Source organism: Diabrotica undecimpunctata, chromosome 8 (assembly GCF_040954645.1).
Source record: "Diabrotica undecimpunctata isolate CICGRU chromosome 8, icDiaUnde3, whole genome shotgun sequence".
Lineage (NCBI taxonomy): Eukaryota > Metazoa > Arthropoda > Insecta > Coleoptera > Chrysomelidae > Diabrotica > Diabrotica undecimpunctata.
In genome coordinates this window covers 82,324,237-82,350,780 of record NC_092810.1, presented here as the reverse complement: position 1 = coordinate 82,350,780, position 26,544 = coordinate 82,324,237, and the positions used below count along the sequence as shown (strand labels likewise).

Here is a 26,544-nt window from a genome sequence, read left to right as displayed (position 1 = left end):
CGGTCCATGTCTGTCCAAAGTTGCCTTTTATGTGGTTTCGGACCAGCACTTGTTCTCCTGGGAGGTATGTACGAGGTTGGCGGGCATCAGGGTTGTTTGGGAATAAGTTTCTCGCGTAGATCGTCGCTCTCTGGACTGCACGGTTTACTCGCTACTCTCTGGTCTCCTGTTGTCGGACCTCGTGTTCAGTTTCCTGGGATCGTCTCGGGCGGTATCCAAGGAGTAACTCTGCTGGTGTCTGGCCCGTGGCGTTGTTCTTCCGTGTGCGGAGGCTGAACACGATGTCTGCTACGTATGTGTCCCAGCGTGGATCTTCGTTTGAGGTCACTCTTGCCCTCAGACCTTTCTTCAATTCTTGTACTCGTCGCTCAACTGGATTTGCTCTCTGGTGGTAGATGGGGCTCTTCTCGCCTTCGATGTTATGTTTTCTTAGGAACCGTTCCCAAGCATCGGTTCGGAATTGGACGGCGTTGTCCGTGATGATCGTCGAAGGTCTGCCCCATCTGTTGCAGATCTCTTCTTGTAGGAAGTTTATGATTTGTTTGCTTTTTGCGACGGGAGTACATCTGTATTCTAGCCAGTTGCTTAGGCAGTCGGTAGCTAGCAGGATATATCTGTTTTTCGTGCCTCTGGCTACAGGGTAAGGTCCGAAGACATCGAATGACACTCGTTCCCATGGGGCGGTCGGACTTCGTGGTATGATGGGGGCTGTCGGTTGTCTCTGGGCTGCTTTAGTGGTGGCACAGGTTAGACATGACTTAACGTATTTGACGACATCTTTGGACATTGTGGGCCAGTAGTAAACCTCCCTGATGGCTCGAGTGGTTTCCTTTTGGTCGGGGTAGTTTGCCTCATCGCTGTCGTGGTATGTCTTCAGGATTTCCGGGCGGAAACCGGGGGGGACTAGAAGTCGGAGGTTCTCTTGGTCTTTGTAGAAGGCGGCCTCGTTCTCGACGGTGAATTCTTCGATGAGGCTTCTCTCTACGTCGTCTCGAGGTCCTCGTCGGGAGATTCGATGCCATCGTTTGACGAACCTCTTCATTCCGGGTTGTACTTGGTGGTCTCTCTGGATCCTGGTCTGCAGCGGCATATCTGACAGGTCGTCGAGGATGGGATGCGCCGCTCCTTCCTCGTCGTCATCCAGGAGGCACAGTAGGAGGAAGTCGTCATCTTGACGTTCGGTAGTCTGGGGCCAGGCGAGTCGTTCCACTTCGGCATCGGCGTCGTGATGTGGTTGCTCGTCTTGGACTGGATTGCGGGATAGGTGGTCTGGTAGCTCGTTGTCTTTCCCTGGTATATGGACGACATCGAAGTTAAACTCTTGCAATAGGAGGGCCCATTGGGACAGCTTGGCTTTATCTGACTTGTAACGGTCTAACCACAGGAGGGCTCTGCTATCGGTGAATAGGGTGAACTTCTGGTCCTGGAGGAAATGTTTGAACTTCTTCAACGCCCAAACCACTGCGAGTCATTCTTTTTCATTGATGTGATACTTACGCTCTGCTGTTCTTAGTTTGGTTGAGCTGTAGGCCACAATTCTTCTATCGTCTGCTGGTCCTTGGAACAATACCGCTCCCATTCCGATGTCAGAAGCATCTGTCTGTATGCTGAACGGTTGACTGGCATCTGGCCGTTTTAGTTCCAAGTTTCCGGAGATGGCATTTTTGATTCGTGTAAATGCCTCCTCGGCTTGTTCGTTCCATTTGAATTTTTTGTTGCCGGCTGTCAGGTCGGTTAATGGGGTGACCATCGTGGCAAAATCCGGGATGAAGTCACGTAACCAGCTTGTTGTACCTATGAAACTTCTGGCTTGTTTCAAGGTTCGTGGTGTTGAGAAGCCTCGGATTTTCTCGCAATGTTTGTGCAGTGGTTGGGTGTTGTCGGACGTAATTTTGTGGCCCAGGTATTCAAGCTCATCCGCTGCGAACTTGCATTTTTTCAGCGAAACCCAAAGGCCATGGGTTCGCAACCTCTCCAGGACCAGCTGTAGGTGGCGTTGGTGTTCTTCCCAGTTGTTGGAGAAGATTATGATGTCGTCCATGTACACCTTTACGAAGACATCGATGTAACCGGCTAGGACTGTCGTGACCAGTTTTTGGAAGGCTGCGGGGCCGTTCTTCAATCCAAAAGGCATCACCGTGAACTCGAAGGCTGACCCATCTGGAAGGCTGAATGCTGTCTTCGGCTTGGAGTCTTCATCGAGTGGTATCTGCCAAAATCCACTCTTCAAATCGAGGGTGGAAAAGATTGTGGCCGTGCCCAGTTCCTTGATGCTGTCGTGGATTGGAGGCATGTTTGACACTTCGTCCACGGTGATGCCGTTGATTTTTCGGTAATCGACGCAGAACCTTGGCGTGCCATCCTTCTTGGTCACGATGACGACGGGGCTGTTGTAGGGGCTTTTGCTAGGTCGGATCACCCCAGCGGATAACATTTCCTGGACCTCTTGGAACATTATCCGCTTCATTTCTTGTGAGTATTTCTAGGGTCTGACGGTTACGGGTCTGTCATCAGTCAAGTCGATCCGCATGGTCACGGCTTTCGTTGTCGGCTGGCGGATTCTATCATCGAAGACGTCACTGTAGTCTTGGATCGTCTGCTCGATGGTGCTGAAGGCGAATTCTGGAGCTTGGTCCGGTTGGAGCTTCTGTGTCAAGGTGCTGCTTTTCGTTGTCTTCGGAGACTCCCAGTATAGCGTTCGGCGGCTCTGGATTCCAGCATGCAGACACTTCCGGGGTATGTCTACTAGGACTTCCTCTTGTTTGAGCCACGGCATGCCCAACACTAGGTCGTGGTGGAGTTGCTCGACTACTATGCATTTGACTTTGGACTTGAAGCTGTTAGTGAACCGGATGTCCACTTCTGTTGTCCCTAGACTACGGGACGTGTGGCCTTCGCACGCCAGCCGGACTGTTGATGGACTGCCTCGTATCTCTTCCCTCTGGACCAGGTTGACGCTGACAAAACTTGCCGATGCACCAGTGTCGACTAGTGCGCTGATCCGTCTGCTGTTGATTTCTGCGGAAATCTTCGGGAGGTGAGCTGAGGTAGGTTTGTGTTCCATCGGGTTCAGCTGGGGCACTACTTCGGTTGAGGTCCTTAGTTGAGTGTGCCCCTGTTGTCGTTTCCCTGGTTCTGGTCCTGGGTACGGGGTCTGGGCACTGGACGGTTCTGTTGGCGGTTACTGGGACCTCGGTTTCGCCAGTCGTCGATTGTTTCCGATGATCTCGGGGTTTGTTGGCCTCGTGGTGGATTGTCGGATCGGTTCGACGTCTGGGTGGTAGATGTGTTGGCGGCTAGGCGGTGGTCGAGTTCTAGTTCGTCTGCGGCACGTCTGAGGTCTTCTTCCGTCCTAGGGGTTGCTATCCGCATGTGTTTACGGATTTCTGGCTTGAGTTGGTCGACAATTATGCGGCATCGTTTCTCTTCGGAGACTTCTGGGGCTACTCTCCGGAATAGGGCCATCTTCTTCGAGATGAATTCGGCTGCTGTCTCTTTCTTCTGTCATTGACCATACAGCTTGGCTAGTAACTTTGTTATCTGTGAAGAATGACTGAAATGATCAATCAGACGGGTGAAAAACGTACCGTGATCGAGTCTAGGGTTCGCATGGTCTTCGGCCCACGTGGCTGCATCGCCGGTCAGTCCTTCTTCGAGGATGTACGCTGTCCAATGTTTCTCGTCCAGTCCCATGTTTTGTAGGTGGTCCGTGGCCGCCTCTCTGAACTCCTCTGGGCTCTCTGTCTCTCCGCCTGAGAATTTCTGCAGCGTCGGTCTCCATCTGGGCTGTGGTGCTGACGGTGTTGGTGGAGTAGTATCGGGTTCGCTTTTTGTTGCTTGCGCTACCGTGAGCGCGGTTACGGCTTGCATCAGGGCTGCTAGTAGCGTCGGCGTGGGTATTTGGGAATCAGTTGTCCCCGTTAGTTGGGCGCCATGTCGCTGAGGTTGATCTACGGGAGGCTGTGGATCACCACCAGTCGCTCTGTCCGCTGAGGCAGACGATCGGAGAAGTCTCTGTGTGTCCATAATTACTATAACAAACAATAAACACAGGGAAAGGAAGAAATAAGAAAATCAGAAGACGGTTTTCTTTATTTATTAAAATTCGACGCGTCGGGGTCAGTTCGCCAAGGATTTCCCTATACTGAGAGTATATCGACGGTCTTCTCTGGACGACGTGTGCGACCAAGCTATATGGATGGATGCACGCCTCGTGCTTGCACGGAGTTAGCCACTTGTAGTACGTGTTATTTCAGTTTCGATCTCGGAGATAGAGATATCTCGGGGACCGTCTTTAATAACCGTATAAAATGGTATCTAACTCGCTATTCAAGCTTGTTGAGGACGTGCTTGTTGCTAAGCTGATAAGGCAGAGCAAAAAGCGCGAACTAACCTCAAGCACGTCACGTGAGAGGACCTGAGAGGTACCTAAAACAAAAGGGTAAGAATAGGGAAAATAATAGAAGTTAACATAAAATGGTAAATAGGTAAAAATGAAAGTAAATGTGAATGAATGTTCTGAAAGAGAGAATAACGGTAGGTTATCAATAAATATACGCACAAATATATGTCAATACAATTATGATAAGAAAATAAGCTGTAAGAAAGAATTATAAGGTTAGCAAAACGATAAGCTGTAAGGAAAATGGTAAAGTAAAATATCTGTGGCAGCGAAGTTGCGACAGGGCAATTACACACACAAATAATGTGGTAAATACAACTATAAACAGTAATCTAGATATAACTCAGAATGCAAAATATCAAATGTAACCTAAAAGGTAATAGATATGGTAAAAACGAGATATACAGTAAATAACACAATGAAATGGAAATGTCCTGTAAGAAAAGCAAAAATATATACCAAATAATATTCCGAAGAATATTATAACTAATACCTGGCAGGAACAGTTGCAGAAGGGAAGTCTAATTCCCTTCCAGTGGTAGGAGTTTAAGAAAAACTAGTAATTTAACCTAGTAAGGTATTCCCCAACCAGAGGTCTTATCTAGTCATCAGACTTAAACCGAATAGGCCTTCCGAAAAGGTGCACCGTCTTTTATCCCATTTTCGTCACCTTGGTGAGTGTTAAAAAGGGGCGTGACCCGTAACTCACCAATTAGAAAATAGGATAAACTCAGGGACCAATCAGAAGGCTAAGAGGCGAGAATGCGCAGATCTGAATGCGTAGTCGTCAGTTTCGAGCTGGTGACGTGGCAGATCTGTCGACAGGAGTTTCTATGTGAAAAGTCTCGGTTTTTAATCGATTGTTTTCGCTGACGGGAGTTAAAGGTATTTCGGTGAGATGTAGGGGAACGGTAACCTCGAGGTAAATTATTCTGAATTCTATTTGAAGAATAATTAGAGGATCGGGAAATATCTGACTTTTTGGGGTGACTGGGAATAGAATAGCCGATAGTATTTATTCCGTAAGTTAGTTTTTTGGAGGATTACAATTTGTACATTGTGGGAAGGTAACTTGAGGTTTTCCACATCGGTAACAAAATATTTTCCTCGGGCGACGACATTCACGGTGACTGTGTCCTTTGCCTTGGCAATTCCAACACGTAGTGGGAGAATTTGGCTTAGAAGTTAAGGGAGGTACGTAATTCTTGACTGAAGAACGGTTCTTGGGAAAGTTATTGCTAGAAGAATTGTTTCTAGACTGAAAGTGTCTCGGAGGGTTTCTCTGAGCATCCTTTTGGTTTTCCACGCTAGAGATAGAAGGAGGGTCGCATTTATTTCGACGGTATTAATGAGAGAAGATATTTGGTCTACGGTATCCACCGTACTAGTGGCTATCATAGTAGAATATTCGGGTAGAAGATTTGAACGAATATAAGAGATTATGGTTTTTTCGGAGGGCTGTCTCGGTAATCTCTTTATTAAATTGAGTATGTCTGCTTGATACAGAACGAAAGGTTCATTTTCCTTTGCTTACGGCTTTTGATCTGATCCCACAGTTTGTCTTCATAGCCATGCGGAAGAAAAGTGAATTTAAGTAATTCGACCAGTTGTGGCTAAGAGGTAAGTTTATATTTAACGCTGCTAAACCATTTAGCTGCGTTACCTGAGAAAAATTCCACGGCAGATCGGAAAAGTATCGTATCGGGAATATCACGCGATTCAGCAAGATTTTGGATTTTTTCCAAGACACTAAATAGATGCTTAGGATCGCCGGAAAATTTAATATTCCAGTCACCTACGTTGACAGGAGTATTAACATCGACGATAGGGTTAATGGCTGGCATAGGGGCTTGTGAAGTTAAAGGTATATATGCGGGATTCGAGTCGGTAGCTATAATTTTATCGTCTAAGTTTGCTTCTAACAGAAGGCAAGTAGAGATAGCTTCGTCTTTAAAATTCGATTCGACAGGTTTCTGTGGATCTGGGGTTAGACGTTGGAGTCTCAGGGAAAGATGCAATAAATGGGCCTTTGTTCTTTTGTAGACGGAATCACAAGGGTTTCCTTCGAATTCGGAAATAAGATTTTCGACTTCAGAAAAGATAGTTTCGATCTGGCTCGATTCGTCTTCGAAGATAAGGAGATTTTCCGTTAGATCGATATTCGGAAAGAGTTCTATTTGACTTTATACCTCTGATTTTCAGTTCGTAATCGATCTGATTTACCTTGAGATAAGAGATAACAGAATACTCCATTTTTTAAAACTCGTTTAGATAAAAAAATTAGTCGAGATAAGAGAAGATAAGATTCTTATATTTGAAGACTGCGTTGCGGTGCTATTTTTTACCATTTAGCTACCACGTGCGTTATTTTTTTTTTCATTTAGCTACCACGTTGGTCGCCATTTTCTTGCATTTAGCTACCACGTTGGGCGCCATTTTCTTTCTGTGTACCCTCTCAAATGACAGATTAGAGGTTACACAAATAAAGGTAATAGGCTCGGGCTTCAGTCTGGTAGAGGTATCTTGGTCGGGGTTCTTATTACAGCTCAAATATAAAGAATCAGTTAGAGAAGTACTGGAGATACAGGGACGAGAAGATAAAGAGAAGAGAAGTTAGAAGATAAGAGAAGGGTAATATTTGGGCATCACCCTATTTTTAGAGGAACAGGGAAACCTTAAGACATATAGAATAAGATAACAAGAAAGGTAAGGTACAGTTAAGATAATCACGCGAGAATAAAGTAAACCGTGAGAGAAAAGGTATTATGATTGTGCGGTACACACTTAATATTTTCACACATATACACTAGTTATATGATAAAACAAATAATATAAATCAATAAAAATACCTGAAAGAGATACACCATGCACAAAAATATAAATTTTTGCGCGTTTGTGGCATTCAGCCACAACGTAGACCATTTAAATGCACCTTGCTGTCTGTCATATTTTGACCTCAAGGCCACTGTCTTTTCTCGTTGGTTGGCGTGGTTTCTACTTGTTGCTTTCATTTCACCGGCAGCAACTAAGAAACTTAAGAGTGGTAACTTCATTATATTTTTAAATATCACTATAATTCAATCTAATTAATTATAAAGTTACCTAAAGTTAAAATTAAATTTAACTAATAATATACTGTTGGAAGTGCATCTTATGATCTTTTTAGTTCTCTGCAAATTATTGTTTTTTACTTAAATTCTTTACATATTTTTTATATACATGTACAATTACCACATGGTCTTTTGCTGTGGTAAGTTTGAGCTAATTTGTAAACTGTATTTAGTTCCAATAATTGTTTATACAACATAATCTTATGTTTATTGTCGTAAGCTTTTTTACATATTTATTATCATTGACTGCTACATATCTTTTTGAGTTAACACACTATAATAACTTTTCTATGGATGTTTGGTTTTTATATTGTTCTTTTTAGATGAACTGATGATGCTTTCTGATTAGAAAGCGAAACGTCTTCAATAAATAGATGAAGTAGCCACCTTCTTTGTCTTTTTTTTTCTCCACTTTGACCGAAAAACCCACCACTCTTCGAGTGTTCCTTAATTTATATTGGATTGACGGTTGTACTCCTTTTCTCTATGTATATATATATATATATATATATATATATCGAGAAAAGGAGTACGACCGTCAATCCAAAATAAACTAAGGTACACTCGAAGAGAAACCCCACCACTCTTCGAGTTTACCTTAGTTTATATATATATATATATATATATATATATATATATATATATATATATATATTTATATATATATATATATATGTATATATATATATATATATATATATATATATATATATATATATATATATATATATATATATATATGAATATGTACTACGAAATATAAATAAAGGAAATCTCAGAACAAGAGGTGGTCAAATAATTGCATATGCAATATGCAGACGATATTGCTATTATTGCAAAGAACAGAAAAATAATGAAAGAAATGCTAGAAGAAATAAGAGAGAAAGGGGAGGTAATGGGGCTAAGATTAAATCAAGAAAAGACAAAAATATTAAGATTAGGGAAAAAACCAATGAAAGAAAAAATCAAAATAGGAAGTTCTGAGTTTGAAGAAGTAGAATACTTCAAATACCTAGGAGTTACAATAAGTAAATCCGGAGAAAGGAAATCCGAAATAAAAGAAAAAATATTAGCAGCGAATAAAGCTTATTTTGCAAACAAACCATTACTTAAAAGCAAAACACTGACTAAAAAAAGTAAGATGAGCATTTATAACACCATAATTAGGCCAATATTATTATATGCAGGAGAAACAATGACGATGGTTAAAAAAGATGAAGAAGACTTAAGAATAGCAGAGAGAAAGATTATGAGAACCATACTAGGACCAATCAGAACAGAGCAAAATGAATATAGAAGCAGAACAAATGCAGAAATTAAGGAAGAACTTAAGGAAGACATCGTAACTAAAATAAAGCAATGCAGAGTTAGATGGTTAGGTCACATTTGGCGAGCAGGCGATGAGGCAGTCACATACGCAATGATAGAATGGAATCCAGGAGGAAAAAAGAGAAGGGGAAGACCGAGATCAAAGTGGCTGCAAGAAGTTGAAGAAGACCTCCAAAGGGCAGGAGTCAGAGAATGGAGAGGAAGAACTAGAGACAGGAAAAAATGGAGAGATATTGTCAAGAAGATAAGATAAACAAAAAAGACTGATCCACTTAAGAAATCGGATCTAGAAAGCATTTGCGGTTTAACCCCACACTGGGGTGTATAGCCATTATATATATATATATATATATATATATATATATATATATATATATATATATATATATATATATATATATATATATATATATATATATACATCTATATGTATATATCACTTTTATGTGAATTTGTTGGCAGTGGTTTGATGGACCAAATTGAAAAGGAAATAATGGAGGTTGGGTGGGAGATAACACATACAAGAGAGTCTGCTTTTCTTTTCTTTCTATTACTTTCACATTGATCTATATTCCTATATGTACTAAGTTGAGTTAGAGATAATATATGTTATTTTGTGGACGATGTTTTCTTGCCCATATAGGTTCAGTTAAAAGAGGTTGTTGAATTACTGTTAAAAGAGGACACTTTGTATTAAGATTAGTAAGAAGTGTAAATTGATTTTTTCCCAGCAAAACCGACAAAAGAAGATTCACTAAAAGATCTCGCTTCAATGTATGCAATTTTATAATTAAACATAATTTTTTAATTATCTTTTGGTTCCAAAGTACTTTAACGTTGTTTGGGTATACGCATAAACTTTTAATATAGGCAATTGTAACACTGTGTTACACGACCAACAAATTGTTCTACTGAAAAAAGACTTGGAATAGATATTTGTCCAGGTAAACTATTTCCTTCGAATGTAACAACTATATTATATCTCATTATTTACTTCTACTCTACGGTGCATTCTCCTAATTTTTAGTATTTTTGATGTCAATTTAATGTTTTCACACATGTAATCAATATTAAACTGGGTATCTACATCTCATAATACATCCCTTTACTTCCTTAAAGATGATTTCTCCTAAATATGATTTGTATATAAGCCCCTAGTTTCTCATTTTTCGTTTGCATCCTTTAAATTTATTAATATAAATTTTATCCTATTTCGACCAATGCTCTTAAATTTTGACTATAGTCGGACAATTTTTTTTATTAAAGGTGACTAATCTACAAATTGAACTAAACGGTCGCGGCAACCATGTAAAATGTCAGCAGTACATTCTTACCGGGGTCATTTTTATTGTGTATCCTTCGCCCATGTAAATATGTAAAAAAAGTAAGTTCATTGAATAGTTTAAAACATCGGTAAACTTATCAATATTTTGCTGGTCTATATATATTTACGTTCTTAGAAAGAATGTCAATGAGAGAAATTTGATATTTTAGTTTATTCGTTATACATTAAATATGTGCATAGGCGTAGTGTGCTCTATTTCTTGGGAATATATTTATTAAATAGACTTTATTATTAACTTTAAAATAGTTTTGAGGTAAGTAAAGTAAATTTGAGGCAAGTTTATTCTTTATATAGTATTAACCCATTAATGGCCGCTCAATATACAAAGAGAAATTTGACAATTAATTTATTAGATTGGAATAAAACGCATAAGTTAAGACTAATTTACAACCAAAAAGATTTTTTTTCGCATTTTCAAGGAAAACAGTACAATTTTTAGTAAATGAACATATTTTATCTTAAATGTAAATTAAATTTTAAGGTGAAAATTTTCGAAACATTCGGGGTGTAGTTGCATTTTACGCCTTTTACATAAATAAATAGTATTACTTTTGCATATCTACATTCTTGCACTATCGTCTCTTTTTGTAATGTGGCCAATATTGTCGAATCTGGTTTCATCTGGTAAAGCAAATTTAGATTGACGTCCATGTACTAAGTTTGACACTGATGTAGTGGTTTCTCCACTATTTTAAATTATAAATATAAATCTATGTCAGCTCATGCTTTCTCTTATAATGTGCACTTCTTTATCCTCATCCTTTGACCAATGCATATCAACTTGAAGCAGAGTGTGAACCATATAATATACATATGCTAATCATTTTTTTTTAATCTATGTTATTCATTTCATAATCGTGACGGTTATTCTGCGATGTATAAATATTTGTAAAATATAGAATGCTCTCAATTACTTTTTTTATCAAAAAAGAGTGAAAAAACTTTAATATATGACTTGCCTCCATGGTTGGCTTTTATATTGTCTAACTATCAATCAGACTGATGTTGAATTACTACTGAGTACGAAGGAATATCTGTTGTTACAACTTGAGACAAATTTGGATTTACTATTTTTGTCTGGTTTTTTCTTTGCACGTCAGAATTCCCAATCACTTGTATTTCATATGTACCTGCAATATCCGATTTTATTGATTCTTCACAAATAATATTATCATCAATGTCTTCTACATCAGAAACTTTCTAATCTAATCTCGGCGGCAAATAAACCACATTAAGTGAGCATTTTCTCTTTAGTAGTTAGTGCCATCTTCATTTCATATTTCGAGAATTTACTGAAATAAACAAATGCACTATTATATACACGTATTCACATAATAATAGTTTAGCTTACTTCATTTTAATTTATATGAACTTCATACCATATTTTTATATTTATATAAACAAATAAACACAAGGAAACATAAATTAAGAAAAACAAATACAACGTTTACAGCACACACCAATTCTATAAATAGAGAATGATGTGTAATGACGAGATCGTATGTTAAAATTTCAGATTGTTTAGTCTAATGAAAAAAATAAGTATTTTCCAAAGTTTTCTGTTATTTGAAGTTCTGTATTAGGTACTCTCTAATAAGAATAAAATTTTACTTTAATTTGTTAGACAACTATAAGATACCTGTCAAAAGACACATGATAATTTAATAATTATATTGGTCTTAGATTTAATTTTTACGTAATTACTTATGTGTTTAAATAAATAATTAAATCAGTTCAAATCAAGTTAAAACGAAACAAATATAACGTTTATCGCTGACAGCAATTCTATAAATAGAGAATGAAGTGCAACGACGAGATCGTATGTTAAAATTTCAAATTGTTTCGTCTAATGAAAAAATAAGTATTTTGCAAAGATTTCTGTTTTTTGAAGTACTGCATTAGGTACTCCATAATAACAATAAAATTTTACTTTATTTTGTTAGACAACTATAAGATACCTCTTAAAACACACATGATAATTTAATAATTATATCGGTCTTAGATTTAATTTTTACGTAATTACTTATGTGTTTAAATAAATAATTAAAAATTTTTTTGGTTCGCCTCTGCAAAATTGATAAGTGAAAAAATTCCCCTTCGTTGGCTCAGTGAAGATGTTCGTTTAGTTGTAATGGAAACACCAAATAATATTAGCAGAGTTTATTGATGAGACGTATACTATGGGTGTTGACCCGGGATTACTTTGAGTAGAGACTGATGAAGTTGATCGTTGAAGACTATCAAGTTTGTTGAGTGAATATTGATTGAATGCTTCTCTAGGCAAGAGATCTTAGTTTTATATAAGTTTTAATTGGGTCAATATATTCGCGGGCCTCGCGTGATATGTGTATCTAATTTATGTAAATTGTTTAACTTTTGTCAGCACTTTTGACTGATGGCCAAATTATATTATTGATATTTGACCAAATGTGTATGTAACCTAATTAACTACGTGTGTGTAATTAATAACAAATAAATTCATTCGGTCTACTGGGTGATAAAATTATACTGTCCAATTTCGGATATGAATTCTGAAGATTTGATATTGGACATACTGCGGAATCGGGCAATCTGGCCCAAGTGTCAATACTCAAAGTTTACATATAAGTATTACATAACATAGTAAAATTCAAACATGATAAATTATAAATAGTTTAAGAATAATCAATAATCTTCCAGCCGTACCCTAGCTATCAATGTGCGACTCTATCTCTAGATTAAAATTAGGGCAATTGGATGAAAATGTGGAGAGTGGGATGTCGGCTTGGGAAGTCGACGGTACATTGTTGTGCCGATTACTAACTAATACAGGTACTTCCTGTTCGTTAGTCTGAGTTTGTGGATTCCCTGAACGACATAGTCGTGCAACAGGACGGTACTTCCATAACGTGAGTATCCCAATTATTACCATTATAGTAATGGTCCCGGTGGCCACAAAATAATGCCAATTAGATTCGTGAATCGATCGCCACTGCGTATGCGTCATTTCTTGTTCCAGACTCTCCTCCTCGAGTAACACATGACGTAGCTCTCCTCCTGGTATGTCAAGGTAGGTGTTTAGAGGCGTGTTAAACCTGCGGGGTGTCCTCGCCACCAGTTGGGCCACGGGAGTGATTGGCGACTTCAGGTAACTCGTCACTGCTCTGTCCACCCCACTGCTAGTGGGGAGTAACATAATATTTTTCGTTTGGGCGATACATTTGGGTGAAAGCTTCAGGAACGTGACCATCGCAAATAATGGATATGTGTATCGTGACTGGCGTGATAACTAGCCAGAGGTTGGGAGTACCCATCTTACTCCATTGAGCTGTCTGTATTGTCCTGGCTACCAGTGGACATGTGCTATTCTTAGATAGCTCATAAATTTCTTCAAGTATGCAGTTTGGTTGGGTATCCATGTTTCTTATAGCCGTTGGTGAGCACGCTATCTGCGCCTTTGTCAACAGTAAGCACCTTTCTCTATGTTCCGCGGTCAATTCGAAGTAGTGCAGTGTGTTATAATCTACGACCAGTAGATTCCTTGGGGCGACAAATGTGCGCAACACCGACCCCTCAACGTTAAGTGGTATGGCCGTGACTTTGAGCATGCTGTACTTATTTTTCCCTGTCACTATGAAGTAGCCGATGACTGTTATATATCTGTCGTCATGACTGACTTCTGTTTCTATAATGGGTTGTCGTCGTATTCCGACCCCTTGAGGCAGTATCTGCCCTGCTTTCCCTATTAATTTGGTTATTTCACCCGGTTTCACTATATCAATGAAGTGTCCGTGGTTATAGTGAAGGTTTAATATTTCCTCGTAAAATTGAGTATATTCGTTTATGAAGTCCATAACTTGTAATGCTATCGTTTGTATTCGTAACGTGCTATATTCGGTTTCTAGTCTTTGTGCTTTGTCTTCTACTTCGTTAAGTCCTTTAGATATTTCTTGTAGACCTGTGATTAGTGCTTTGTTAAACTTGTTCGTTTGCTCGTTTATCCTGTTCTCTGTGTGATTGATTGATGTTATTGTTTCTAACATTATCTTCGCCTCGTGCTGTGATCCCTTTATTAGCTCCTTTTGGTTATTATCTAATGCTTCAATGTTACTGTAGGCTTCGTCATTGACTCCAAATACTGAGGTTTATATTGTTCCTAATATTCCTCTTCTTTCCCTTCCTTTTATTTCTACTGTCAACCCCTCGCTTACTGACTCCGCCTTTCTTTGTCCTTCCTCTAACTTCCCTATTATATCCTTAGAATTCACGATTTTTATCTCCTGACACAGTTCTCGTACGCCTTGTATCATATTTCCTATTAGTTGGTGCTCTGTTCGAATTCTTCCTTTTTCGAGTAACACCTTTATTCGAAATGTTCCCCGGTCTATGACGACCTCTCCAAGGTCTTCTGTGAAAAATCCTGGTACCGGATTATATATTTTATACGGTTCTGCCTTTATGGGTTTTAACATCGTTATAAACATTATAGCTACTAGTATTTTCTTCCATCTTAGTGCTGCTGCCTTCTTCGGCTTTTCCTGTTTCTCTTCTTCCAGTCGTATTAGCTTATGTATGGGTCTTTTAGTCAGTTTCCCGTTTGCCTTTCTCACTGTTACTACTCTGGTTAATCCCTCCGCTCCAGGGTGTGTTTCTGTTACCCTCGCTAATGGCCATCTGCCTGGAGGTGTATCCTCTTCTTTAATTATAACTATTTCTTCTTCTTTTATGTTAGGGTGCGCCTTATGCCATCTACTTCTCTGTTGTAATTGGTGCAGGTATTCCTGTTTCCAAATTTTCCAGAAGTCTTTTTTTATTTTCTCCAATAATCTCCACCTCGTCGGCATCTTCAAATAAGTCGTAAGCTCTTCTTCCCGATTTGGTGATATAATTTCTCTCCCTATAAAGAAGTGAGCTGGTGTCAGGGCTATTTTCCCTTCAGGGTCTTCTGATGACCCGCATAATGGTCTCGAGTTCATACATGCTTCTATTTGTGTCAGCACCGTACTCAATTCTTCATATGTTAGAACTGTTTCCCCGATGATTATTTTCAAGCGATATTTCATTATTCGCACTGCGCTCTCCCATAATCCTCCGAAATGTGGTGCATATGCAGGTATGACATGCCACTGGGTACCTAGTGCCAGTAATCCTTGTTTTATCTCGTCATCTATTTTTTGATTTTCTTTTTTCAACAAATTTGCTGTTCCTACGAATGTGGTTCCGTTATCGCTGTATACGTTGTTGCACTGTCCTCTGCGTGCCGTAAATCTCTTGAACGCCGCGATGAATGGATCCGTAGACATATCGCTTACTACCTCAAGGTGTATTGCCTTCGTTGACAGATACACAAATACTGAGATGTAGCCCTTATAGCTCCTCTGTCCTCTGCCTCTCGTGGTACTTATTTTTATTGGCCCGGCATAATCTATCCCTGTGTTAGTAAAGGGATGACTCGGGTTCACTCTGTCTTTCGGTAGATCTCCCATTAATTGTTGTGCTGCTTGATGTGCTACCTCCTGCACCTTAAACATTTTGCTAGATGATCTTTCACGGTTCTTCTGCCGTTGATTATCCAGTATTTCCTTTTTATGTACTGTAGTGTTTGTTGTAATCCGCTATGTAGATTTCTTGCGTGACTATCTGCTATAAGTAACTTTGTTAATGCACTATCCTTTGGCAAAATTATCGGATGTTTTTCTCCGTACTTTAGATTCGTGTGTCTCAGTCTTCCGGCGACTCTTAGAATTCCTTGTCTATCCAGGAATGGTACCAATGACGCTAATTTATTTTTCTTGTCTAATTGCTGTTTCTTCTCCAGCTTATTTATTTCTTGTTTGAAGTAGGCGTGCTGTGTGTGCTTTATCATCTTTAATAGCGTTTCCTCTAATTCTTGGACTGTAAGCTGACTTTGTCCATTGTCCTTCTTTTTTCTGCATTTGTCTGCAAATCTCCTACAGTATGAAAGTACTCTTCTCATTCTTTCTAAATTTGAGAATCTCTCGCATATGTCCTCCTTTATCGTTGTCGTGTGCACCGTTATTTTCGTTTTGACTTCCTCCTCATTTGTCTCTGGTATTTCTTCTGATTCCTGCGTTAAAGTTTTGTTACTAGTCAGCCAAGTTGGTCCCTTCCACCATAGCTCTGCTTCTAATAATTCTGATGCGGTACTTCCACGTGAGAGGATGTCCGCTGGATTTTCCTTTGTATCTAACTTATGCCAATTTTTCGGTCCTATAACGCCTCTTATTTCCTCTACTCTGTTGGCGACTAACATTTTCCACCTTTTTGATGATCCCCTTATCCAAGCCAGGGTTATCGTTGAGTCCGACCATGCATATACCTCAATGTTTTCCCTGTTCAATGCTTGTAGGGTTTTCTTTATTAAATTTGCTAGTAGTACCGCGGCACACAGCTCGAGCCTCGGTAACGTCGTTTTCCCTTTCAATGGTGCGACTTTCGATTTTGCTATCATTAGATTCGTTTTGATTTCTGGGCCTAATACCCTTGAGTAGATTACCGCTCCATATCCTTTCATAGACGCATCTGCAAATCCATGTAGTTCTACTCTGTTTATCTTGCTTAAGTTGTTCCACCCGGGCAATGTTATTTTCTCCAGATTTACTAATTGCGCCTGGTATGTATTCCACCTGCTTTGTTGGTTGCTAGTTAATTCTTTATCCCAACTGGTCTTTTGCTCCCATAATTCCTGTATGAACATTTTCGCCTGAATTACTGCAGGTGCTATCCATCCCAGTGGGTCGTATAGTTTTGCTACTTCTGACAGTACGTGTCTTTTCGTTATTTTCTTTGCCGTCGTTATCCCTATTTTGAATGTGATTATATCCTCTTTAGGGGACCAGTGTATTCCTAACGTTTTCCGTACTTCTTCTTGTTTGAATGCCTTGGAGTCTACGTTCCTCATATCCTCCGGTACGTTCTCCATTATTTTTTCTTCGCTGCTCAACCATTTTCTAAGAATGAAACCTCCTTTTCTGAACAGTTGTATTAATTCCTTTTGGGCTGTTTCTGCTTCCTGCACTGTCTCAGCTCCTCCTAGTATATCGTCTACATACATGTTTTCTTTTACAATTTTCGATGCCAACGGGAACCTCGCTCCTTCGTCTTCTTGTAATTGTTGTATTGTTCTTAACGCTAAAAAGGGTGCTGCGGCCGTGCCGTATGTCACCGTCGTTAAGTTATACTCTTGTATGGGGTCCTTTGTGTCCTTTCTCCACAAAATTTTTTGATATTTTTGGTCTTCTTCTGCCATTCTGATTTGTCTAAACATTTTTTCCAGATCCTCTGAGTATGCTATCTTATTGGATCTCCATCGTAATAGTATATTTGTCAAATCTTGTTGTAATTTCGGCCCTGTGTGCATAATATCATTCAGGCTTACCGCCGATGAGCTTTTGCTTGATGCATCAAACACGGCTCTTATTTTCGTTGTAGTACTGTCCTCCTTTCTCACTGGATGATGAGGTAAGTAGCACCCATCTCCCTGGTTTTCTGCTATTACCATATGACCTTGGTTTTCATAATCTTCCATGAATTGTCTGTAATTCGCTTCTAACTGTTTGTCTTTTGCAAACTTCCTTTCTAGTTGCATCAATCTGGCGAATGCTTGCTGTTTAGATTCTCCTAACTTTGCGACGTCTTCCCTAAACGGAATTTTTACTTCGTATCTCCCTTCTTCATTCCTTTTTACAGTCTGTCGATACAGTTCTTCACATTCTTGTTCTTCCACTGAGAAACTTGTGTCCTGATTTACTTCTTCTAATTCCCAGAAGTTCTTTATTTGTACGTCCATTTCTTGTCTTGATATCATACAGCATACTTCTGCTTTTATATTCTCCCTTTCTCGTGCTATTCCCGAAACTATCCATCCTAGTTTGGTGTTTTGACTCAGGAGTCCATTACTTATTCTGTGCATCCCTTCTGTCAATATGTAACTGTATTCTTTTACTCCTAGTAGTAAGTCTATCTTTCCTACCTTGTAATATCTTGGATCTGCCAGTATTGCATTTTTCTCGTTATAGTCCGGTAGAATTATATCCTGTTCCGGTAAATTCCTTGTTATCTTCGGTAGTACTAGTGCTTCTATTTCCATCTCGAAGTCACTTTCGTAATGAGTTTCGATTAAAAGTTTCATACTCCAGTTGGCTGTTTTTTCTCCTGACGAGCGTATCCCGGATATGGTCGCCTGTATGGGCTTCCTTGTTGTTCCTAGCGTCGTCGCAGCTTGTTCCGTTATAAATGCGCATTGTGACCCTTGGTCGATTAGTGCTCTCATTATGTGTGAATCTCCTTTCGCATCTCTTATGCGTACCACAGCTGTCGCTAGTAATGTTTCACCTTCCTTATGGCTTGCACAGTTTACTGAATTCTGCCCTCTTTGTTGGTCGTTGCTATTCCTATGCCCATTGGTATCTTGTGTATTTTCTCGCCTTCCGTTATTTTGTTCTCTGGCGTTGTATGGATTATTATTTCCTCCTCTGTACCTATCAGCTTGGTACCCGTTTCTTCTATTGTTCGAATCTCTTCCATTTCTTTCTTGTGTTTGTTCTCCTTTCGTTTCATTGGAGTTTCTTTTGTTGCTTGTGTTTCCTTTTTCATAATGCAACATATGGTGGTGGTCTCCGCCACAGTGTCTGCACCTATATTGTGAATAACATTGTTTTTCTTTTTTATGTGCTAGGCAGTTTGTACACAATCCTTTTTCTTTTATCATCCTGTTCCGGTCTCTTACATTGAGTTCCTGAAATTCTCTGCAGTTCGGTACTCCGTGATCTCCGTTGCATATCACGCAACGTGTTCTTGGTTTCCTAAGAGATCCTCCTTGCTTCTCTTGTCTTTTTTCTGACTCCAGCAGTTCCAGTGTCTGAAATCTTCGCTGTAAGAATGTTTGTGTCGATTTGTACGTCTGTATATCGCTACTGTTTCCAATGAGGTTTTCGTACAGCCTCCTAGTTTCATTGTCCCATTTCGTTATGATAATTCGGGCTATCAATGGGCTCCACGCTTCCGTGTCTGTTCCTAACCCTCCTATGGCTTCCAGACTTTCGTGGAAGGTGTCATGTAGTGATTTCAATGCTCTAGCAGAAGATTCCTTTACTTCCTGCGCTAGTAGCGTCCTGTCTATTAATTTAAACAATATCATCCTTGGGTTCTCATACCTATCTTTTAGCATGTTCCAGGCCACTTCGTAGTTGGCCTTGGATATGTTTAAGTGTTGTATCATTCTGTTGGCTTCCCCTCTTACTTGAGTTTTTAGGTACTGCATTTTTTCTGCGTTTGATAACTGGTCGTTTTCATGTATTACTTTAGTAAACAGATCGTGGAAAGGTCTCCACGTTTCATATCTGCCTTCATACACAGGTATTTTTACCTGCGGTAATGTCACACTGTCCCTCCTCTGTGTGCTTTCTGGCCGTTGCATTCCTGGCCTTACTTTCTTCAAAACTTCCCCGACTTTCCTCTTTAGATGATTTATTCTCTCTACTTCTCCATTATCTGTAGCGTCTAGTTCCTCATTTACTGCTGCTTCAACCATTAGTGTATTCACCTTTTCCATGTATTCTCTTAACTCTGACTGCAATTCTTCATCCTCCTGCAAGTCTTGTTCATTTTCTGGCCGTAATAATTCCTCGATTCTTTGTTTTCTTATCTGTATCTCCTTTACTTTCGGTGCTTTTCCTCTTTTCAGCACCTTCCCATATTCTTCCAACAGGGTTTTCCCCTCAATGTATGTCTTAAATACCTGATCATAGTATTTTGTTTCAAAATATTTTTCTTTCGTTATACCCCCTTCTAGCAGCTTTTCGTGGTTATTCAAAAATTTTGCCCAATATTCTTCTAATTTTTCCTGTCTATCCCGGATGTATTGTTGATTTCTCCGAGATTGGGAATCCTTTTTTGTATTTGAAACGAGTTTCGCTATTTCTGCTCCTATTTCCGCTTGCTTAACGTATACACTTTCCATGATTATTTTTATAAATTTTTACATTCAGCGGTAAATATACAGTAGACTCCCTCTATAACGAGAACTGAAATGACAGACTAATTACCTCGTTATAAGCCGATCTCGTTATATCAGACAATCATAATACTGTGCATACCTATGAATCTGTAGTTTTCTAAACCATTAACTTCCTATAGTGAAGCCATTCGGAGCAATATAAGATGTTAATAAATATTGTTTGAATGGCGTTTTTGAAAAAAAGTTATTTACTTTTATTGTCAATGAAATATATTAAAACATAAAAGAGTTGTTTAAAATAAAAAGCTGTACTTATATTTTTTTCCAACTACATAATGTATAAATCGTATTTTCAAGGATAACATAAACTATTGCTTCTGCAATTTTAAGAACTCTGTTATTTTTAACTCCTTTAAATGGTCCAGTATCATTCTATCATATATTTTCTAAAGATGTGAAACAGTTGTATTTATTCATTGTAAAGAAGTTTATTGCGGGCTGCAGTTAGGTTTATTGAGGGGCTGTTTGAAAAGGTATTTATTTATAGCCACGACCGGACTAAAAACGTAAAAAACACGTTTTTGGATCTTATTTTATCTCGTTATAACCAAATTTGTTTCGCTATAGACGGTTATAATTCAATAGAAATTTCACGGGACATCTAATGTATCTCGTTATAAGCGAAACCTCGTAATAACCGTGTTCGTTATAGAGGGAGTATACTGTATTAGACAATACGAAATGTACGTTATTTATTAAATATTCCTGTACTATTACACTTTCTTTTCTATCGGAATGTGCAATTTAGCGAAATATGAGTTTGACCTTGCCTGCTGTGCTATTCTTTGTACTGAGGTAAGTCGAGATGTAATCAACACACTGTTATAATGATATATATATTGTTATCAAAATAAATGAAATTATTTGCTACGTAATTATTTTAATTTTTCGAAATAAAGTATTTAATTGAAATTAAAAGCAAGCTATATGTATGAACGTTTCTTTTTTCAAATTGTCATACAAAATTACTGTTTAGTAAATTTTAGCTGTGAATGACTTTTATTTTTGTTTTATCAATTCTCTGTATTATTTAAATGGTATACATTCTAAAGTACATTATTATACGATTGATAAAGTGGAGATTGTTGTTCTAAATTGTTAAATTGTAATAAAAAAAAACTTGTTAAATTGTAAGATTGTAAAAGTTGGAAGATTTTGTAATTATTCAAAAACTTACGGTTTTTTGTGTTCTTAGACGTTGAGGATCCCTCGCTTCTGGTGGGTTCTGCAATCGGTCCTGTCCTTTGGCTGCTCTGCGGCTCTAGTATGGCTCTCGGCTTTGGTACTGCTCTCGGCTCTAATATGGCTCTCGGCTTTGGTACTGCTCTCGGCTCTAGTATGGCTCTCGGCTTTGGTACTGCTCTCGGCTCTAGTATGGCTCTCGGCTTTGGTACTGCTCTCGGCTCTAGTATGGCTCTCGACTTTGGTACTGCTCTCGGCTCTAGTATGGCTCTCGGCTTTGGTACTGCTCTCGGCTCTAGTATGGCTCTCGGCTTTGGTACTGCTCTTGTTCTCCCGGATCTAGTGGTCTCTCTCTGCTACTGAGGGTGTTGCTGGCGTGGGCTGTATAGGCTCTCTCAAACTTCCTTGAAGTATTCTGTTTCTCGATAGGACCGTGAACAAATTCCCCTTCGTTGGCTCAGTGAAGATGTTCGTTCAGTTGTAATGGAAACACCAAATAATAGTAGCAGAGTTTATTGATGAGACGTATACTATGGGTGTTGACCCGGGATTACTTTGAGTAGAGACTGATGAAGTTGATCGTTGAAGACTATCAAGTTTGTTGAGTGAATATTGATTGAATGCTTCTCTAGGCAAGAGATCTTAGTTTTATATAAGTTTTAATTGGGTCAATATATTCGCGGACCTCGCGTGATATGTGTATCTAATTTATGTAAATTGTTTAACTTTTGTCAGCACTTTTGACTGATGTCCAAATTATATTATTGATAATTGACCAAATGTGTATGTAACCTAATTAACTACGTGTGTGTATTTAATAACAAATAAATTCATTCGGTCTACTGGGTGATAAAATTATACTGTCCAATTTCGGATATGATTTCTGAAGATTTGATATTGGACAATAAGTGGAATATGTGTCGTTGATAAGTTATCGTTAAGGGCTTCGTTAAGTGCGATGTTGCCAAGTAATCACCTTCAATTAAAATTTGTTTTAGTATATATACTTTTAAGGCAGTTTTAATTTTTTTATGGAAGATATGAATATGAATTGACTGACATAATATTGAAAAGACTAGTTTCGTTTGTTTGTGGTTGCCCTATGTTTTTTCGCCAATGTTTTGAATTTTGATTACCTTTTAAGGAGTTTATATCCGTTTCCGTGACTACATTACTAATATGAAGTTCTTTTTTTAAGGACATTGTCCTCATCGTTTATTAAAAACCCACCCCCACAAACTCTAGATTTATGATTATTTAGAAACACCAAACAAAAATCACAGATCAGCCGAAAGATCGGTTTGTTCTGTTTACGAAGCAAAATTAAATATACTACTTGTAAGAAGTTATAATCAGTGTTACAAAATTATTAATGTGGTCACTCCAGACTAGTTTAGTGTCTCGGGTGTGTCTGGATATGTAAAAGTAACGTATACATTAATTTATGTGTGAGGAAAATATGTGTCATGAAAGAAAAACATACCACGCCTGATTTCTAGTGTGGTATGGCCAGGCCATGATCATCATTCTTTACAATACATAATTTCATATTGTAACGAGTTTACTTGTATAGCGCTACAATAAGATAAACTATAATTTTGCGACGCCACTGATGGACAAAAACACCCTAGAATAAAGTAAAACGAATTTTAGAAGGTGGTGACTCATTGTCAGTCGTCATTCGATTTTGGTCAAAATAGTGTACCAGATGCAGTTTATATATTGTGGTTTACAAGACCCAAAAACCGACTTTAACCTCTTGGGAATCTTCTGATAGCTCCTCTTATTTACAGTGATATTGAGTACATTTAGCCAATTGTAGTGTGAACTACAGAACGCGTGTTACTTTTAAGTAATTAATTTGTTGCATATCAGATACCGAAATAAAATCTTAATATATATATATATATATATATATATATATATATATATATATATATAATATATATATATATATATATATATATGTATATATATACTAGCAATACTAGCCTCCATATCCAATAGCATACAGACGAACATTTCCCCGTTAACCCCAAAACCAGCCACAAAATATGCTTCTCTTCCCTATTTCCCACAAATTACGAACAAGCTTACTAAACTATTCAAAAACTTACCCGTCAAAATATCCCTAAAAAATACTAAAACCATTGGAAAGTTATTCTTTAAGTCTAAAACTCCACTAAGCTCGTTAGAGCACACTAATGTTGTCTATCAGATACCCTGTTTAGAATGCAACTCCTGCTACATTGGCCAGACCAGTCGATCTCTTCTAGGGCGTATAACTTCACACAAAAGCGACATCAGACTTTCCAAACCCTCTTGTGCCCTTGCACAACACGCTATTTCCACTAAACATCACATTGATTTCACAAATACCAAAATACTGGCGAAACAAAATAACCATCAGAAACGCTCCTTTATTGAAATGTGTGAGATCCTCAAGAACTCATCGGCAATAAACAAAAGAACCGACATCGACAATTTGAGCCAGGTTTACCACTCTCTCATCTTACGAAATAAATGATACCAATTATTCTTCGGTTAAAAGTTGGCGTATTTTCCATTCAAAATAATAACAAAATCATCCCCTATTTCCAAGTTTCATTAAAACATAAATTAAAAATAATATATCAAATATTTCCGCCATACAAATCCACCCGTCCAACTAATTATGCAATGTCCCCTGTAGAAGTTCATAATTGTCTCAAACCTTGGAATTTGGTGACACAGGGCCCTTAAAAAATTTTTTCGGTATCGCGTCAAGTTGTTTGCTTAGATTGCAATAAATCAGAGCTTTGTTGGTCTTCAGTGGAGAACCATCTAAATGAAGCCAAATGTTCGTTTAAAAATTTTTAAATATTCATATCTACGAATATGAACATTATTTTTTGTAGAGTTTGTGTGTTTTTTGGTTTTTTTTTGTTTTTCCTTTTTTGGTTAAGTTAGTTTTAAATAATGAGTAAAGTGTACAGTAGATATATGATAACATCGATAATATACTACATATTGAGTTGTAAGTTATGAACTATAAACATCTGTATTTCTTATAAACTCTATGTCATTTGTTATATTTTAGAGAACTGATGAAGCTTTAGAAATATAAAGCGAAACGTCTTCGATAAACTTACGAAGTAGTTGACTTCTTTTTTTATTTGCCAACCTGATTTTGATTTGCCATAGACATATTTAGTATGTCTACTACATTTAGAAGAAGATTAGAAATCCAAGTCTTAATTGTTTTGTTTTAAATTTTTCAATACCTTTAATGTGTTTACTTGTCATTTCATGATTTCATTTAAGATAAGTATGGTAAATCAATAGATCTAAATTTCACAGCTAAGTGTTTAATATGCTCACCTCGAAATAACGAAATATATTTAACATTAATAATAGAGTTCTATATCTACAGGTTTCCAGTGGAAACATTCCACTACAATGTCGTATCAAAAATCACAAACGGTCACTATGCACTACAGTACGCTACCGACATTTCTCAGATTTGCCAATTTGCAATCCCTGCAGATGTATGCGTCACCTTCTTCAAATTCTTGTCGAAGTATAGACATAATAATAAGAAACGGCAAAAATGGGAAACAGAAAATAAATAGTGTGCAAGACAACAATACGTCCCTTTATGGCGTACATTGTAGAAACAAGGTCTAACACAAGTAGAACCAAACGAATAATGGAAACAACACAAATGAAAATACTAAGAGAATACTAATCAGTAAACCTTTATATGAAACTTTATATTATAGAATGGCGAAAAACAAAATAGTTAAAATATCTCGAGACGAATCATCAATAGGGCGAAGAAGAATTGGGCAACAAAAACTGGACATTGGAACACGAATTGAAATGTAATGTGTCTTAAATATTTAATTTTCTAATATTTTTAAGGTAACATGACAGTTGGAGATTTGGTGATGGTAAATGGACTGCTGTTTCAATTATCAATTCCTTTAGGGTTTCTGGGAAGTGTATATAGAGAAGTGAGACAAGCACTAATAGATATGCAAACGATGTTCACTCTCATGACAATGGATAGTGCCGTAAAGGTAGATATTTCTTTCTTCTATTCTTGAGTGTCCAATACTAAAGACGTTTAAATAATTTTAGAGTAAACCTGAAGCTCCATACCTTCATGTCGATTCAAAATCTTCACCGATAAAATTCGAAAATGTGTCTTTTGAATATGGTACCGGAAAACCAATTTTCAAAGATTTAAATTTAACAATAGAACCTGGCAAGAAAGTGGCAATTGTAGGTGGATCCGGATCTGGGTAAGTATACACAAAATTACTTGTTATGATATAATATTATAATAGTCTCCCGTTTTATACCGCTTGCTGCTTTGGGAGTTTAGCAGGGTAGTCTGCTATATCTAGGGCCTACGGTATACAAGGAAGGTAACATGGCCAGTGCTACGCTTCAACCGCCTATTATTACCCCTGGTTTTACCCAAGGTACTCATTTTATTCAGGCTGAGTCGACCTGGGGCCTATAGACATTTTTAAAAATGTCTAGTTGTTCTTGCCGGCGGTAGGATTCGAACTCCGGACCACCGGCATGCGAGGCAAGCATCCTACCGCTTGCGCTACGCAGGCTCTGACTTGTTATGATACTTAAAATTAATTTTTTTTAGAAAATCGACTCTTGTTAGATTACTGTACAGATTTTATGAACCATCGAAAGGGCGAATCCTCATAGGAAATCAAGACATACGAGATGTAGACCTGGATAGTTTGCGCCGTTCAATCGCCATTGTGCCTCAAGATAGCGTTTTATTCCATGATACAATTAGGTACCTATAATTTATAACCTCATTTCTTCCATTGCTGTAATATATTTGTTTTAGGTACAATCTCCATTACGGTGATCTTCAAGCTACTGAAGAAGAAATAATGAACGCTGCGAAACTCGCAGAAATTCACAGTTCCATTGTGACCTGGCCCCAAGAATACAACACGCAAGTAGGTGAAAGAGGATTGAAGTTAAGTGGTGGCGAGAAGCAGAGAGTGGCTATAGCAAGAGCAATTTTGAAAAACTCCCCTATTCTGGTGTTTGACGAAGCCACGAGTTCTTTAGACTCCATAACTGAGCATGTAAGTATTCTAAGTGCGTTTTTAGTATTTATCTGCTTTTCTCATATATT

The 26,544-nt window shown here is 38.1% G+C and overlaps 1 protein-coding gene across 1 annotated transcript in view; it reads left to right on the top strand.

The window, feature by feature from the left end:
* Positions 1-26,544, top strand: part of ABCB7 (ATP binding cassette subfamily B member 7) — a 150,945-nt gene that overhangs the window by 89,179 nt on the left and 35,222 nt on the right. The window contains exons 7-10 of the mRNA XM_072540536.1: positions 25,290-25,447; positions 25,509-25,672; positions 26,035-26,193; positions 26,248-26,494. Coding sequence (XP_072396637.1) covers positions 25,290-25,447; positions 25,509-25,672; positions 26,035-26,193; positions 26,248-26,494 — 728 coding nt within the window. The remainder of the gene's footprint in view (positions 1-25,289; positions 25,448-25,508; positions 25,673-26,034; positions 26,194-26,247; positions 26,495-26,544) is intronic.